Source organism: Miscanthus floridulus, chromosome 5, assembly GCF_019320115.1.
Source record: "Miscanthus floridulus cultivar M001 chromosome 5, ASM1932011v1, whole genome shotgun sequence".
Lineage (NCBI taxonomy): Eukaryota > Viridiplantae > Streptophyta > Magnoliopsida > Poales > Poaceae > Miscanthus > Miscanthus floridulus.
The window spans coordinates 7,667,362-7,685,296 of record NC_089584.1 but is presented as its reverse complement, the minus strand read 5'-3'; the positions used below and the strand labels follow the sequence as shown (position 1 = coordinate 7,685,296).

The 17,935-nt window shown below is 46.5% G+C and overlaps 2 protein-coding genes across 2 annotated transcripts; one reads left to right on the top strand and one right to left on the bottom strand.

Moving 5' to 3' along the window:
• The first annotated feature begins 7,580 nt into the window (after positions 1–7,580).
• Positions 7,581–10,406, top strand: LOC136449447 (RAP domain-containing protein, chloroplastic-like). Its single transcript, XM_066449474.1, has 3 exons — positions 7,581–9,567; positions 9,683–9,765; positions 10,255–10,406. Exons 1-3 carry the CDS (start codon positions 7,797–7,799, stop codon positions 10,324–10,326), a joined length of 1,926 nt encoding a protein of 641 aa, XP_066305571.1. The 5' UTR covers positions 7,581–7,796; the 3' UTR covers positions 10,327–10,406.
• A 446-nt stretch (positions 10,407–10,852) lies between these two features.
• LOC136449449 (PRA1 family protein F3-like) lies at positions 10,853–16,209 on the bottom strand. The gene is made up of 2 exons (XM_066449475.1): positions 15,482–16,209; positions 10,853–11,256 (listed from the first exon to the last, which is right to left on the bottom strand). The coding sequence occupies exon 1, from the start codon at positions 16,058–16,060 to the stop codon at positions 15,482–15,484; it is 579 nt and encodes a 192-aa protein (XP_066305572.1). The 5' UTR covers positions 16,061–16,209; the 3' UTR covers positions 10,853–11,256.
• Positions 16,210–17,935: the final 1,726 nt, after the last annotated feature.

The following is a 17,935-nucleotide window of genomic DNA, read 5'->3' as shown; positions in this document are numbered from 1 at the left end:
TCAAGATCCATTTGGTCAAGTCACATGTGTGGTTCTTGATGGTAGGACTGCAAGTTGGTTTTGTTGGCTTGCAACTATACCGTGAAATAAAATCCTTTGCGAGGTGTTTTTACATTTCATGTACCATGAAAGCATCATGTTTACATTATCATCATGTTAAAGCATATGTTATCATTTTGTGTAGAACTCGAGAACGAAACGATTCTAGTTGAGCAAGTTCTGGAAGAATCCCCGGTTGTCACAGGATTCGATAATTGTGGTACTGATCCGGAACCTGAGATCATCAATGAAGGCAAGCCCCAGTTTATGCATTAAACCCTTACCTTGTTTACTTTGAAAATTTTATCACCTATGTTATCTATTGCATTAAGTTGATTTATTCAAATGTTACCTACTTGATGCATTACCTACCTTGTTAATTGTTTACCATCCTTGAAGATGTTTTCATTTATAAAGGCATAGTATGCTTAGTATGCTTTATGGTAGGCTTTCAAAGTAAAAGTTTTGATACTATCAAAGATGGCATACTGGCCAAAGAAAGAAAGAAGGTAGAATGAACTTGAGACTAGTCGATGACTTATCTTGAATGTTGGGTAATGTTGCCGACTATGTCACTTAAAGGCCACTCATTGTGGATCTTCTGAACGAGACACTTTGTAGTACTGGTCACATTCTCCGGTAAGCCTACCTTGGCTAATTCGATACTAAGACGAATGCCCATGCACTGGGAGTGGAGAGATGGCGAGAGTAGCGTGTACCCTCGTGGCTAGAATGTGGCCAAATTTGAGGTGTGCTGTGCTCTCAGGTGGCGTGGAGACGGCTTAGTATAGGAGGATCCGGTAGCGAGGTTGATATATGCAAGATTAAGTTCTACATATGTCATGTGATAAGGAATCCCCAGCTGGGACTTGAATCAATTTGAATTGCCAGTGCTTCGTGGATATGGAGACTCGATTCATTACAGAAGCAATGCAGGACTGGTGAATTACTAAAATATGAGAAAAGAATGGAATGAGAAGGAATGGAATATGGGAAATGTACATTTAGTTGAAATAATGAACTAAAAGGACTTAGGGGTAAAATTTGAGAATAGGACAAATATAGTATGCTTTTAGCAAAGGACTTTGAATTTTGCTACATCCTTACCTTGTCCCAAACCCTGCATCTCTAAAAGTCTTACACCCCGTTACATCGGGTTAGTCTTATTGAGTACCTTTGTACTTAGGGTTTGTTAACCCTTGTTGCAGGTGAGTCGCATGCATAGGCTTGTTTTGGTCCCTGCTGCATGTCTGTGTTTGAAGTCAATGACAATGAGGAGTGATGAATGGCCTTTGGACAAGGCACTAGTTTGTATGATAAATAAAGTTAATGTAATATTATCTCGCTACTATAGTTGTATGACACTTATGGTATTGTAAGTTTGAAAACAACTGGTTTGTAACTATGTTATCTTAAGACTTCTGCTATCTTTTACTCTGGTATATATTTGAATAAACTGTTGTAATCTGCAATGTCTATGATTGGGATCCTGTTTGAAAAGAGAATCGTGGATGATTCGAGTTTCTCGAGGACACCCGACAGACCTGTTGAGTTGTTGGGAACTCATGTACGCTATCCGAGGTCTGTTAAGACAACGATAGGTGCACGTGGGCCCAATTCCTTAGGAGGTTCTGCCACAAGTATGCCCAATCTACATCTAAGAAAGCGCTAACAAGCATAGAGTTAGACTTTCTAATCTTGAGACCCAAACCAATTGTACCTTGTACATTTCTCAAAATATGCTTTATAGCCTCCCAATGAATAGTGGTTGGAGAATGAAGAAATTTGCACACTTTGTTGACCAAAAAAGATAAATATGGTCATGTTAATGTCAGATATTGGAGTGACCCCACAATGCTCTGATATCTTGTAGAATCTTTAGTTCCCAACTAAGTTCCACTGGTGATAGACTATTTTTTAGATGTACAAAGTGGTGTCTTGATAGGCTTACAAAGCTACATATTAACTCTTTGTAGTATTTCAGAGCCATATCATTCTTTGTTAATAATAATTCACCTTTCTTTGAACCTGAATGCCCAAGAAATAATGCAATGATCCAAGATCCTTAATTGTAAATTCCTTCTCTAGATCCTGGAGTAATGCATCGATAGCTTCCTGTGAAGAGCTAGCCACAATAATATCATCAACATAGACAAACATAAAAATCACATGGTTGCCCTTATGGTAGAAGAAAAGAGAGGTGTTGGCCTTGGAAGGAATAAACCCGAGACTCTGCAACTTGTTATAGAAGCGTGAGTACCAAGCTCGAGGAGCTTGTTTGAGGCCATAGAGAGCTTTATCAAGCTTACACAAATAACGTGGCCTAGTCTGGTCCTCATATCCTAGCGGCTATTTCATGTACACTTCTTCATGAAAACCATGTAAGAAAGCATTTTGAACATCAAGCTATCTCAAACACTAGTTTCTTGATACAGCAAGAGATAGCACAAGTTGAATTGTAGCTACTTTAACCACAGGACTAAAGGTATCCTCATAGTCAATGTCATACCTCTGCTTAAAACCCTTGGCCACTAGACATGCCTTATACCTATCAATTTTTTCATATGAACGCCTCTTTATCTTATAGACCCACTTACAATCTATTATATTCTTTCCTTTCTGAGGTGGAACTAAATGCCAGGTTTTATTTCTATGCAATGCATCGAATTCAACATCCATGGCATGCTTCCAATTTCCTTCAACTAAAGCATGCTGCAAAGTGGGAGACTCTTCAGAAGTAGCAGATAGATGACCATACTGGATAGTACCATCAGTGTGTCTTGGGTTTTCGAATACCTTTTTGAAGACATGTGACAGGTCGATGTGGTGACACAGGTTGCAGAGGCATAGTGGATGGCATAGGATTAGATGGCGCAGGGGTTCCTGGTGGCAACACACCTAGGCATGCCCAGCATAGGGGATCCCACACCAATAGACTCTAGCATAGAAGATCTAGGTGCAGCAGTTGAGGATGATGCGCAAGCTTCCTGTCCCCCATCATCGAAAATCCGAATGGCGATCGTGTAGGACAGGTGGCGCACGCGGAGAGGAGGCACCATGCCCTGACATAGAGAACAGGGGTGTAGCCAAGATCCAAGGCAGATACGACAGGTGAATTGGCAGCGGTGGTAGGCGGATCCATGTCGGGATCTGTGTTTGTCCCTGCCAAAAATAGAAAGGTTCTTGGGTGCATGAAATCATGGCCATTTTGCCTCGGATTGGGATCAAAATGCACCAACTTTTTAGCAGATCCTGCATGCTCAACAGAAGGATTAGTGCATAGGGAACCATTAGCAAATAGATCAGAAGAATTGTTTTTTTAAGAAATAGATCAGAAGAATTGTTGTCCCAAAAACCAGATGATGGATTAAGAAGGGTGAGTGGGAGGAGCAAGATTTTTTATCTAAGACGGGCACCAGCATTAGGGTGAAGTTGAGTAAAAGGATAGACACTTTCATCAAAAATGACATCACGAGATATGTAAGCGCGACCTTCAGCAACATCCAAACACTTGAATCCTTTATGCATGTTATTGTAGCCAAGGAAAACACATTGCTTGGAATGATATTGAAGCTTGCAGGAATTATATGGGCACAAATTTGGCCAACATGCACATCCAAAGATTCTAAGCGTAAGGTAATTTGATGTTTGATGAAAGAGGCACTCAAGAGGGGTTTGGCCATGAATGACCTTGCTAGAAAGCCCATTAATCAAATAGGTGGCAGTGATAAATGCCTCATCCCAAAATTTGAGAGGCACATATGCATGAGCAAGCAAGGATAGACCAACTTCTACTATGTGACGATGTTTTTGTTTGGTAGAGCTATTTTGCTGATGCGCATAGGGGCAAGACACATGATGAGAAATTCCTATGCGTTGGAAAAAGGCATTCAACTTTTGATACTCGCCTCCCCAATCCATTTGGATAGCTAGGTTTTTTGTGTTGAATTGCCTTTCTATCATAGATTGAAAATCCTAAAATTTTTGGAAAACTTCAGATTTATGGCGCAACAAATAAATCCATGTAAATTTGGTAAAGTCATCGATGAAGCTAACATAGAAATTATTTCTGCCAACATAGGTGGGTGCAAGGCCCCATACATCCGAAAAAACAAGTTCAAGAGGACTCGGTGAAACACTTGTTGACACAGGATAAGGCAATTCATGACTTTAGCCTTTTTGATAGGCATCACACAGTTGTTCTTTACTAGACTCAGACACAAATAGAATACGATTTCTGCTAAGGACCTGCTGGACTACTGATGATGATGGGTGACCTAGATGGCTATGCCACTTGGATGTGGAAGGCTTGATGGCACCATACGTCACTTTATTAGAAGAAGACCTAGATGACTTTAGCGGGTAGATCCCTCCATCACAATCCCCTCTAAGCAGAGTTCTCTTTGTTGTCTGGTCCTTAATCAAAAAATAATTGGGATGATATTCAATAAAGGCATTGTTATCGGATGTAAGGCGATGAACGAAGGCAAGATTCTTGTTAGCTTTAGGAACATAAAGGACATTATTGAGGACAAGATTTTGTTTAGGGGTACAAATAAAACTTCGACCGATTTGGTTGATTCTCATAGCTGCGCCGTTGGCGGTATGCACCTGATCGGTGTCGTGATATTTGTCCCTCACAGTGAGCTTTTCTAGTTCACCCGTGATGTGATCGGTAGCACCGGTGTCGGTGTACCAATTTGTATCCATGCCGTAGGAGGTGGTGGCCATCAACGCCGAGCGATGTTTCAGGGGTCTAGTGAATGAGGCATTGAAGCGCTTGTAATAACGTAGGTAAGTGTGGCCCTCCTTATTGTAGAGCTAGCAAGTAGGGCGATCGGTGTTGGAGGAGTTACGGCCAGGGCGTTCGTCGTGGCTGTTGTTGCCATAACTACAACTACGGCCACGACCGCGACCACCACTTGTAATGGCGTTGGTAGAGGACCCAGAGTTGCCGTGCAACAGATCCATGCTCCCAGCTCACTAGCTGGGTCTAGAGTTTGCCAAGGGTCAGTGGCTCCATATGTGCTGCAATGACAGAGACGACGGGGTTGAATTCCACGCCAAGACTGGCCAAGATGTAGGAGGCGATCTCCTCATCTTCTAACTTCTTGCCCGCAGCTGCCATGTCATCTACAAGCGATTTCATCTTGCTAAAGAATTCAACGATGGAAGATGAACCCTTCTGCACAGTGGCCAAGGCCATGCACATGTTGATGATGTGGACACAGGACTATGATGCCATCATGTCTTGAATCGCCTTCCAAATCTCAGCAGCGGTGGTACAGGTAGAAAATTGTACCATGATCTCCATGGAGACAGAGGAGAGCAGATAATTGAAGATCTGCTAATCCTTGGTGACCCATGCTTCATAGTCGGGATTAGAGATGAGCTCGGTTGGCTTCTTAGCCGACTTTGGGATCTCCTTTGATGAAACCGACGAGTCGGCATTGATGTAATGCGTGACTTGAGCACCGCGCAGGGCAGAGAGCACATGTGCTTCCCATAGGGGGTAATTATTCTTGGCTAGTTTCTCGGTTACTGAGTAGCCGATGAACGAGAGAGTAGTAGCAGGCGCGGAGGTGGAGGAAGACATTGGCGATTTGGTGGATGAACCTAGCTCTGATTACCATGTGAGAATGGTTGTAATGTGATGCCCTCTCAGGCTCACGGCTCTGTGTTAATATAACTAGGAAAAGCCCCTAGCATTGCATTTACATCTTGTACAACAAGTAGAGACATCTCATCTAGCATACAACACAAGAAAACAACAAACTAGGAAATATCCTATGGAGCCACACCAATTAGCCTTGGAAAGCAATCAATCACGTATACACTATACACCAGAAATTCTGGATATGATCACTGAATATTCCAACACTCCTCTCCGGTAGCCATAGCTGCACAATGTGGAAGGTCTCCCATCTACACACACGTACACTATGACCTCCATCAACAACACTCCAGTGCCACTACCGCATAGGACTCCTCACCTCCACTTCTATATGCGACAACGTACACACGTATCCATCATTCCATCCACTCTGGAGCCGATGTTGCGTGTGGTAACGAGATCACCATGGTTGTCTCAGATGGTGAATCCATGTTAGGGGCTTAGGGTTTGTTTGGTTGCTCACTAATTTACTTCAATCCATTCCAATTAGTCATTTTTTGAGAGACAGGTAGGAATCAAGTTGATATAGTTTTTTTCTCCAACGTTTCAAAATTGTAATGCTCTGGAGTGTCATCCGTCCGGACATTGCTTTCTAGGCCAGCGCGTACCGGTCCAACAGGCTTGCTTATCCTCTGTGTCTCCCATATCTTCTCTCAAAAATATATCCCCATCGCTCTCGCCCATCGCGTGCTGCTTTTCGTCGTGCGCTCGCTGCTGCCGTCTTCCCCGTCGCGCACCCGATCTGACGCCACGTGGCTCCCCCATCCAGCGCTGCGCTCCATCCCATGCCGCGCCCCCTCCATCGCCACGTCGTGCTCCATCCCCACCGCGCCTGCTCTAGCTCGTTGCGCGCGCGCCCCCGCTGCTACACACCGTGTCCCGCCCCCACGTGTGCCGAGGTGCTGCTGGGGTGTTGCTGAGGTGCTGCTGACGTCGTCGTTCCCCACCAGAAGGTCGTGGCCGCTATCGACGCCATGGCCGCCGCGATGCGCGACCTCAGCAATGAGATGTTGCGATGAAAGTGCATATTGCAAGCGTATGTTTCAAGTATTTCAGACATTTTAGAGGTATGTTGCAATTGTTTTATATGTATGTTACAAAAATAGATCGGAGGATGTTGCACATGTTGCATATGTTGTAATTTTTTGAGAGGCGTGTTACAAGTGTTTCAGAGGTTTGTTAAAAAATATTTCATCTGTTTCAGACGTATGTTTTGAGCGTTCTGATCTGGATGTTGTATATGTTTCATATATATGTTGCAACAATATGTTTCAAATGTTTCAGTCTTATGTCGCAGTAATTGTTTTTATGTTGCAAATTGTAAATATTTTATCTGAATGTTGCATATGTTTCACATATGTGTAGCAAGTGTATATTCCAGATGTTTCATCTATTACATACGTATGTTACATTCAAGTGTTTCATGTTGCACATCTTTCATATTGTTTCAGGGGGCGGGGGGCGGGGAGTGATGCCACGATGGGAACACCGAGGAATGAGGCACGACGAACTAGGGGTCGGCGGACGGGGCGTGCAGCGTGCTGGTGTTCTCTAGATGGGGCACGCTCGGGGTCAATGGTCAAGGCGCAATGGGTGGGGCATGAGTGCAGGGTGTTCGGCCTCGAATCGAGACGAATAGAGCAGGCTGCGAGTGCGAGGCGAGTCCTGCACACACGTGAGCGCTGCGACAAGACGAGATGTGCGTGCAGGATAGGAAAAATCAGCGGACGGGGACAGACTGCACAGGCGTCCGATCGAGCTCGCTGGAGGCCTTAACAGCACAATCCTGCCCGTTCCTTGGTTTGCCAGCGTCCATCGCGTCCGTACGTTGCTTTCCAGCCTTATCCTGTAATATTATCACATCACAGGTCGCGCGAACTCCGCCGGACCCTTTCAAATCTTCCCAACCTCGTGCTCTCGGACGAGGCTCCGGCGGCCGCATCGGCGCGCCCCGCGTGGTGGCAGCGGAGACCACGTGTGAGGCTGCAACGGCGAGGAGCTTATCCTGTGCAGCGCGGCTGTGCGCGAGGCGAGCACGTTCGAAAGCGGCGCATTTCCCGATTGCGGCCGACGCCCAGCAGGAATGGAAGCTGCAATCCCCCTCGGGGTCACCCTTCCCCGAGGCAGCACCGGCATCTGCAGCTTCTCCGTACTGCTCAAGTCCTCGACCAAGCCCAGCCTCAGCTGCTTCGGCAGGGTCCCCGGAAAGCTCACGCATTTCCCGTCCCGCGCCGTCTCCGAGGACCACGCCGACGCCACGCCGCAGTGGCAACTCGACTTTCTTGGGGCGAGCGCGGTGACCCCCGACACGCCTGAGGACGAGGATGAGGAGGACCTCCTCCCAGCCGAGGCCACCGATTGGTGCGTCCGCGCGCGCCGCTCTGCCCTGCGCTCCATCGAGGAGCGGGGCCTCGCGCCCTCGCTGCAGCGGATGGTGTCACCGCCCAAGAAGAAGAAAAAGAAGAAGACTGCCAAGAAGAAAGAATTCAAGAAGGCGGCCGCCGAGCTCAAGCGCCGCAATAAGCAGGTGCATGATGCCGAGGCAGACGACGACGACGACGATGACTATGACGTCGTTGATAATTTGCAGAACATGGACGATCTGGAGCTCCGGGTCGCGCAGTTCGCCGACGGCATGTTCGACGAAAAGCGCCAGAGAAACAGGGAGGCCTTCGTCCAAACCTTGTCCAGGTTCTCGGCCGCGCCGTCCAACCGGAGCAAAGACGTGTCCTTGAATCGCTCCATCGTCCAGGCGCAAACTGCCAACGAGGTGCTGGACCTCACGGCAGAGGTGATCACCGCTGTCGCCAAGGGTCTCAGCCCCTCGCCGCTCACGCCGCTCAACATCGCCACTGCGCTCCACCGCATAGCGAGGAACATGGAGGCGGTGTCCATGATGCAGACGCACCGCCTTGCCTTTGCGCGCCAGAGGGACATGTCCATGCTCGTGGGTCTGGCCATGGTGGCCCTGCCTGAGTGCTCGCCGCAGGGTGTCTCCAACATCGCCTGGGCTTTGTCCAAGATTGGAGGTGACCTGCTATACCTGCCGGAGATGGATAGGATAGCCGATGTGGCCATGGCTAAGGTTCAAGACTTCAATGCACAGAATGTTGCCAATGTTGCAGGAGCGTTCGCTTCCATGCGCCAATCAGCACCGGGACTTTTTCCGGCTCTGGCCCTGAGAGCAGCACAACTACTGCAAACATTCAAGGAGCAAGAGCTTGCTCAATTCTTATGGGGTTGTGCTTCTCTGAACGAGTGCCCCCATCCCTTGCTTGATGCACTAGATACTGCTTTTCAGAATGATACCAGTTTTCAGTGCCATGTATCTGATTTAAAATCAAGCGCGCATCAGAGCTCAGCAGAAGAACTTTCTGGTGGAGAGGGTGGTAGCACTAGCAGTGCCCGTACACTGAACTTCAGCCGAGATCAGGTTGGGAATATTGCTTGGTCCTATGCTGTTATTGGGCAAATGGACCGTCCATTCTTTTCGCATATGTGGAAAACTCTGAGTCAATTCGAAGAGCAACGGATTTCGGATCAGTATAGAGAAGACATGATGTTTGCTTCACAAGTTTATCTTGCAAACCAGTCTTTGAAGCTTGAATACCGAAACCTTGGACTGTGCTTAAGAAGTGATCTTGAGGAGAAAATAACAAAAGCTGGAAAGAGCAAAAGGTTCAATCAGAAGACAACCTCTTCATTTCAAAAGGAGGTTGGCCGTCTTCTCTATAGTACAGGGCATGAGTGGGTTAGAGAATATGCAATCGATGGTTACACTGTTGATGCCGTGTTAGTTGATGAGAAGCTTGCATTTGAGATAGATGGGCCGACACACTTCTCTAGGAATTTAGGTATTACTTCTGTTGCTTTTGTGTGCCATTCTGATGGAGCTACAGGCTGACATTTTCATCAACATCCTTCTGAAATATCAAAGAAGAAACTAATTGAAGTGTGCTGATTTTGCAGGTACACCATTAGGTCACACAGCATTTAAACGACGCTACATTGCAGCTTCTGGGTGGAAGTTGGTTTCCTTGTCTCTTCAAGAGGTTAGTCATATGCTCATGGTCATATGTGACACTAATTAGTAGCCATTATGTTGTGCTATAACCTGGTTATGGTTTGCAATTATTTTTGGATTATCCTACTGTACCCTTAGGATTTTTCAGACCAGAGTTTCATAATAAAAGGTCTGAAGTTAGGCACATTAGAAATTAGTAACAAAGTTTATTTGTTTTTGAAACAAAGGCACCTCAAGTAATTTGCTGGAAAGCACACTGAGTTATTTCTGCATGCACTTAATTCCATTCTAAACTTCAAACACCTGATGTGCATTGTGTTACAATTTCCATTGACGTACGAACTCTTAACAAACTTTGTTACCAAGGAGTAGCGTAATATGTCACCACCCCTCATCAAGATTTGGACGTACACTGGGTTCTGGCTTGAATTTCAGTAGATTAACTGAGCCCGTTGGATAGCTGAAAGGTTTTCTTTTTGTTCTGAGACTTACCATGATTATTTTGTTTCCATTACAGTGGGAGGACCTACAAGGTGAGTTTGAACAATTGGAATATTTGAGGAGAATATTAGACATAGAAGCTGAATAAGCGCAACACTTTGGGCAATGGAGATTAAGCAAGAAGGCATCTGCTTTTACAAGAGTACTCAGTTTACAACCACACTGGCCTTCCCAAAAGTCCAGTCCACTCTCCTTGTATATTTCTGTGAACCTGTCTCAAAACAAAAGTGCTCCACTGAACCCTGGAAAGGTAGAAGTTAGCTGAGCATTGGTATTGAGAAATACAGTTTAAACTTCAAACTGTGTCGTGCTTTGCTGAGTTTGATTAGTCTGACATGACGATGAGACAAGCATGCATGTTCTGGGGATAAATACTTTCATTACATCAAATTACAAAAGCTGACATCTTACTCCAAGCAAAATTTACAAATAGGATATAAATTTCTGATGTGTAAAATTTTGACGCGGTAGGAATGTAGCGTAAGTAGCACTTGGTTGGTGCCTGCCCAGCTGAACCATCTGGGATACGGCCCAATCCCAGAGTTACACCGTATTTTTATTTCAAACAAAGAAACCCGTAATCAAGCAAGATGAGATTCCTTCCCAAGTTCCCATGCTCAAAACCATGTTTGAAGACACCACGTACAATAAAACCATGTTTGAAATATCAGCGCTGCTTGCCTACATACATGGCGTCGATAAAATCTGAACACAGGTCCCTGGCATCACATTTCTCCAACTCAAAATGTACACTAGACTTCAGTCCGGATTTGATACACGTGAATGAGACGCTTTAAACGAACAACGGAACTGGGCGTGGAGAACAGCTTTAACAGCCCTGCATGGTCGCTGGATCCAAAACTTCCAATGGAACCGGCAGGTGAATCACAACCAACAGGGGCACTTCTTCATTGCAAATGAGATAGGGATGGCCCAACTTGCACGGCTGTAGGAATACTTGGAAACAGGGAGTCCAGGACAGGATCACAGCAAGGCGAAGAATGGCCGCATTCAGATCCTGCAAAACAGAAATAGGGCTTCTCTCAGTCTTCAAACCCAAATTTGGTTTGTTGAGTGCTAAACTTAGTGAGAAAACAGAAAGAGAAATATACTAGCTGATTGAGCAGAACTGCAGGCCATTGTGTATTCCAATTTTGAAGCTCCCAGCCACTTATGCTTTATTTGTCTCAGTTTATTATTGCATATAAATTACAACATGAGAAGAGCAAGTGGAGAATCTGTCCCCTTTATCAGGTCATTCTTTTCTTTTCTTTTTTTCTTTTTTTTTTTTGAGAATCCTTCATCAGGTCATTCTATCCCTCTTTGGAAGATTCAAGTGGGAATGCTGTGCATGAATTAAAAAAGCAGCAGAATATGAGAAGGATTTCTTTTCTGAATCATCCTTTAAGTCAGCTTGGTAGGTGATAGATCAAACACAGCTCACATGATCCATTATTTAATAGTAATATGAACAGGTCAATAAAACTCGATAAGTGAAATCTCTAGATGAAGGAATGAGATTATTGACATTTCATTCCTGGGTTGTTAGTGTCAGCATTCAACAAAGAAAACATGTATGGCACATTTAGAAAAGTTTGTAGATAAATATCATGGTAACAGTCAGACTACTTTCACCCTCAACATAAATTTAGGCAAAGGTTTAAGAAATGCATTTGCTGGCAATTATCATAACACAGAAATATTTGCAGACTGCAGCAAAAAGAGAATGAGAATAAGGGCACTCCCAATGCAGAAACTACCCGATAGTTTCTATGCCACAAGACACTACTCATAGAAACTATGCTCTCCAATGCAGTATTTTTTAAGGGCCCAGCAAATAAATCAAACCAATCATTCACCTCTTCTCTCCTCTGTTCCTCTGGATATTGTGCGGGCAGGCTCCGAGCGCAAGGCGAAGGACGGAAGGAGCACATCCACGATGATGGCTTGCTCCTACGGCCTACCCAGTAGTGGCTCTAGAAACGTCGACAGGAATTTGAGAGAGCAGAGCAGTTACGTGTGGCAACGGAGAAACAACCAACCGGATGATTGAGGCCGCGGCTCGAGCAGGGAACGTCTGGCGGCGGTTGTCCATGGCATGCGCAAGCTCTCGACGGCGGCCACGCGAGGCTTCACAGCGGCGGCGCGCGAGATTCCGTTCGTGGCCGCGCAAGCGAGGCGGCTCCTGCAGCGGCGGCGCGCGTGCGAGGCAGCCGCGCGAACTCCGGCGGTGAGGCTGCGCAAGCTCCGCAGCAGCCGTGGCGTCCTGCGCGAGTTCCGCGACGGCGCCGGAGGACATGGACACCCCGCGCACCGTGTAGGCGTGTACAAGGTGGACGCAACGCACCCAAGGTCCGACGTCTCCGCCGAGACCGCAGCGGCGTTGGCGGCCGGCTCCATCGTGTTTCGCGACGACGACCTAGGGTACTCGCGGCGGCTCCTGGACTGTGCTATGGAATGGAGGTGCTCAAGTTCGCGGACAGGCACCGAGGTCGGCGACACGCAAGCGAGGATCCGTGGCGGCCGCGCGCATAGGACCCGTAGTTGCTGATGGAAATCATGCACTCCTTCCCAACGCAATCTCCGATGGTTTCGACTCCTTCGTTGCGCGTGAAGAAACGGAGTCTAAGTTAGAAACGGTTTCTTCATTTTTTCCTCTCTACAACAACAACAACAAAGCCTTTAAGTCCTAAACAAGTTGGGGTAGGCTAGAGTTGAAACCCAGCAGAAGCAATCAAGGTTCAGGCACGTGGATAGCTGTCTTCCAAGCACTCCTATCTAAGGCTAAGTCTTTGGGTATATTCCATCCTTTCAAGTCTCCTTTTATTGCCTCTACCCAAGTCAACTTCGGTCTTCCTCTGCCTCTCTTCACGTTACTATCCTGGCTTAGGATTCCACTACGCACCGGTGCCTCTGGAGGTCTCCGTTGGACATGTCCAAACCATCTCAACCGGTGTTGGACAAGATTTTCTTCAATTGGTGCTACCCCTAATCTATCACGTATATCATCGTTCCGAACTCGATCCCTTCTTGTATGACCGCAAATCCATCGCAACATACGCATTTCCGTGAAACTTATCTGTTGAACATGTCGTCTTTTCGTAGGCCAACATTCTGCACCATACAATATAGCAGGTCTAATCGCCGTCCTATAAAACTTACCTTTTAGCTTCTGTGGTACCCTTTTGTCACATAGGACACCAGATGCTTGTCGCCACTTCATCCACCCTGCTTTGATTCTATGGCTAACATCTTCATCAATATCCCCGTCTTTCTGTAGCATTGATCCTAAATATCGAAAGGTATCCTTCCTAGGCACTACTTGACCTTCCAAACTAATATCTTCCTCCTCCCGAGTAGTAGTGCCGAAGTCACATCTCATATACTCAGTTTTAGTTCTACTGAGTCTAAAACCTTTGGACTCCAAAGTCTCCCACCATAACTCTAGTTTTTGATTCACTCATGTCCGGCTTTCATCAACTAGCACTACATCATCCGCGAAAAGCATACACCAAGGGATATCCCCTTGTATGTCCCTTGTGATTTCATCCATCACTAAGGCAAACAAATAAGGGCTAAAGCTGACCCTTGATGTAGTCCTATCCTAATCGGGAAGTCATCCGTGTCTCCATCACTTGTTCGAACTCAGTCACAACATTGTTGTACATGTCCTTAATGAGCCCGACGTACTTTGTTGGGACTTTATGTTTGTCCAAAACCCACCACATAACATCCCTTGGTATTTTATCATAAGCCTTCTCCAAGTCAATAAAAACCATGTGTAGGTCCTCCTTCTTCTCCCTATACCGCTCCATAACTTGTCTTATTAAGAAAATGGCTTCCATGGTTGACCATTTTTTCCTCTCTCATTAAATTACTTGCCACATCAGCAAAATATCTAGGTGGCAGGATAATTAATAGGGATAGAAACCATGCTGGTTTCTGCATTGGGAGTGCCCTAAATGGCATCATGGCGATGTCAACGACTCAAAGCAAGTCTAGAATGTATCTGAACAGTGTAATGAACGGACATATTAAGAATGTAATGGCCCATCACAATAATCACAATAAGGGAAAACTATGTCAAAATATAATTATTAAGTTTCATAAATTATGGCTGCTAGGAAATCGACTTGGAATTAAGCCCAGAAACAAAATGAAAGCTAGGAAATAGAAAAAGGAAATTGGAACAAAAGAAATGCTTCTGCAAGCAAGTCAGCACATAAGGCCTCATGGAAACTAGACCAAATGATCTTATACTCTAATTTTGAATGTTTGTTCCCCTAGGCAACACGTCAGGATTCTGCCCAACTAACAGCTAAGCTGGATTCAGTGACAGCTTATCTGTACCTTCCTAATGCCAGGAAAAGTAGGGAAGGAGCATCCCCCAACTCCTTGCCAAACTACTGTCTCTCAATAAAGTTAGTACACCCTGTTGGTCCAGGTTTATCAATTTAACAATCTCAAAACAGCTGCCCCACGTCCATACCCTTTTGGCTGGCACTTGAAATGACCTTTAAGGCAAGCTGATAAACAGATATAAAATTGGCCCAAAGAAAAATTAGGGGCCAGGAGAAATATATTATAGACAGATGTGAAAGGGATGACATGATTGCTAGAACTGTTTTTGAAAACATTTGGGTAAGATAAAGAAGAAGGTGACAAGTGCTTGGAATCACATTGTCTGTCTCCGCATATTCTCTAAATTTTTTCACGTTTCTGATATGTTGCACAGTGTTGACAAACCCGGCACATAGAAATACAAGATGTCTCAATCTATGTTCGAAAGGGAGCTACTTATCAATCATCACTTTGGGGAATTCATAGGCTACAATGGCAAAGGGTCGATAGCGACTGACGATATGGCATAGGAAATCCTTGATCGAGAGGCGATCTGTTTGACCATGGGATTTTGTCCTTCAAGGAACTGACTAAAATCAGCACTATTATAAAGTATTGCTCTTAAAATCAGCACAATTGCACATGAGTCACAGGAATGTATGAATTGGAGCTCCAATTGCACAAACGGCTGCTCTAATCTGTCGATGGATACAAGACAACTAAAATTCGTGGAACGAGTAGAGAAGCAACACTAAGATCAAATCATTCATAGCAAAGCAGTATCTGTAAACATTTCGTTCTCGTGCAACAGCATAACAATTGACAGGAACACATTAACAAATCATACATCAGCAAGCAGTAGCAGTAACGGTGACAATCAGGGAGAGGGAGGGATCTCACACCTAGTGCGACGGCTGCTGTGACACCGGCGCGTACCAGCGGTCGACCTCGTCGGCGGCGTTGTCCTCCGCCTTGTGCAGCGCTGCGTGCAGGAGGACGAGGACGAGGCCGACGCTCAGCGAGGAGAGGATGTTGGCGGTGGCGTCGGTGAGGAGGAGCAGGACGAGCGTGACGACGGCGAGAACGCCGAGGACGTAGCCGTCGGCGACGACGCGGCCGAAGAGGACGAGGGGCTCGTCGCGGAGGAAGTAGAGGACGAGCCAGGCGAGCATGCAGACGAGGAAGACGATGAGGGAGACGGGGTGCCAGAGGAGGGAGAGGAAGACGACGACGAGGACGACGATGGCGTAGTTCATGGCGAAGTGCGCGAGGTTGGCGCGCACGCGGAGGTACGCGTCGCCGAGGCTCGGGGGCAGGCCGACGGCGTGGACGTCCGCGAGCTCGCGCCAGGGCCGGCGCGTCGCCAGCGCCGAGGCGCCCCGGGCCTTGGCGCGGGAGATGAAGTCGAGCGGGGAGGCGCCGCCGAGGGGCGCCCCGCCGCCCGCGGAGGAGGAGGTGGGGATGGTGCCGTACTTGGACATGGCCGGCGGCGTCGGCGGCGGCGAGGCGCGGGGTGCGGAATTGGATCGGAGGAGGAAGGGGAAGCCGGCGGAAGCCGATGGGATCAACGAATGGGCAGGCACAGAGGGCAGAACACGCGAGGACTGCGGGGTGGGGGTGCGATGCCGTACGGGACGGGGTCCAGTCCGGTGCCAGTTGCGCGACACGGGAACGTGAGTTTTTTCTATTAAAACAAATGGAACGTGAGTTTCCAGAGCCGCTAGACGTGGACCGGAACCCAATCCATCCCCCGGGTTCGATACAGATGGATGGCAACCGGTGCAAGTGCAAGGGTCTCGAGTAGGTGCATCGAGCGGTCCAGGACACGAGCGGGCCACGACCCAGAGGAGCGTCTAATTACGTGTCCACAGATTTTGTACTGTCAAATCTGTCCGGTTTAGTTACAAACCTATTAAAATGACAGTTGGAGCATAGATCCCAAAGTACAATCAAACATATAGAAATTAACAGAATTAGTAAAAAAATCTATTAACAGATAAATAGTAAAAGTCTTGTTTCTTTCCGTCAAAGTATAAAAAAATTTCTCATAAAAAATGATTGTTTTCCAAACAAATGCACATGTTTTTTATACCATATCAAAATACTCCGTCTATTTCAAATTGTAGGTCAATTTAGCTTTGTCTTATGTTAAATTTGTCTAAATTTTAGAAAATATATACTAACATCAACAATATCAATGAGCTAAGTTTAGCTTATCAGTTGATATAGATTCTTTATGATAAAACTTATTTACTCGGGTTCAAAACTTTGACTTGATGAGGGTGATCATTTTTTTTCTAAATTTATTGTAAAATATATGTGCATGTATTTATTGAGTATGCGTACATATATGTTTGTATTGTGATTAAAAAAGTACCTAAAATAAATGCGCTATCTAGTATGTTCTAGCTAACTCTAGTTGCTAACCAGTGTGGATGTGGTCGGTCGCCGATCATGGCGGGCTACGACAACCATACTTGATATAAATATAATTAATAGGTCCTAAAACAAACTAACTTTATAATTGTCACTGAAACAATCATACTTGATAGTGTCATAATGAAACCGTTGGTTCCAAATACCGAGTCTTTCCTAATATTTAACGATAATGATCAGAGCCGGGTGTCCGTCCGGACGGACCAGCCCGCTCGCCTACCTCGCGTGGCACCGCTCGCTCGCATCGCAAAAAAAAAAAACCATCGACGCGCACTCTGCTACGTATTCGTGGCCACCGCAAGCGACACCACCGCTCCCACCCCCGCACAGTCGACGCTGGTTCCACACCGACCGCGTTCCCGCCCAGCCTCTCCTTCCTCTCTCTCCCTCTCTCCCGACGTGGCCCAAAGGGCGGCCACCTGCACACCGCTGCCCTGGCAGTGCCCCAGCCGTGCGCGCGCAGCCCCCCAGCGGGGTGGCCCCTCACCCGCATCGCACGCCGTGCACCTCCGCCCACTCTGCCTCGCTGTTGTTTCCACCAGATCCACTGTGTAGCGAGAGGTCCAATGGTGGTGGGGACTGTCGTGCCGGCTGCAGGGGCTACGTGTCGAGCCCACGATACCAGCGGCCACGAAAGAGGTCCCCGCCAGCCTCGAAGTAGACAGAGTCCATCTAGTCGATGTTGGTGGCGGCGTGGCTGCCTCCGGTGAACTCCACACGCTGGCGAGCCTCCATTTCGTAAGCAGCAATGAGATATTGCGATGTGCTGAAAACACATGTTGCAGGCGTATGTTTCAAGTGTTTCGGAGGTTTTAAAGGTATGTTGCAATTGTTTCAGATGAATGTTGCAAAAGTATATCAGAATATTGCATATGTTGCAATGGTTGTACACGTATATTGCAAAAGTTTGTTCCTAATGT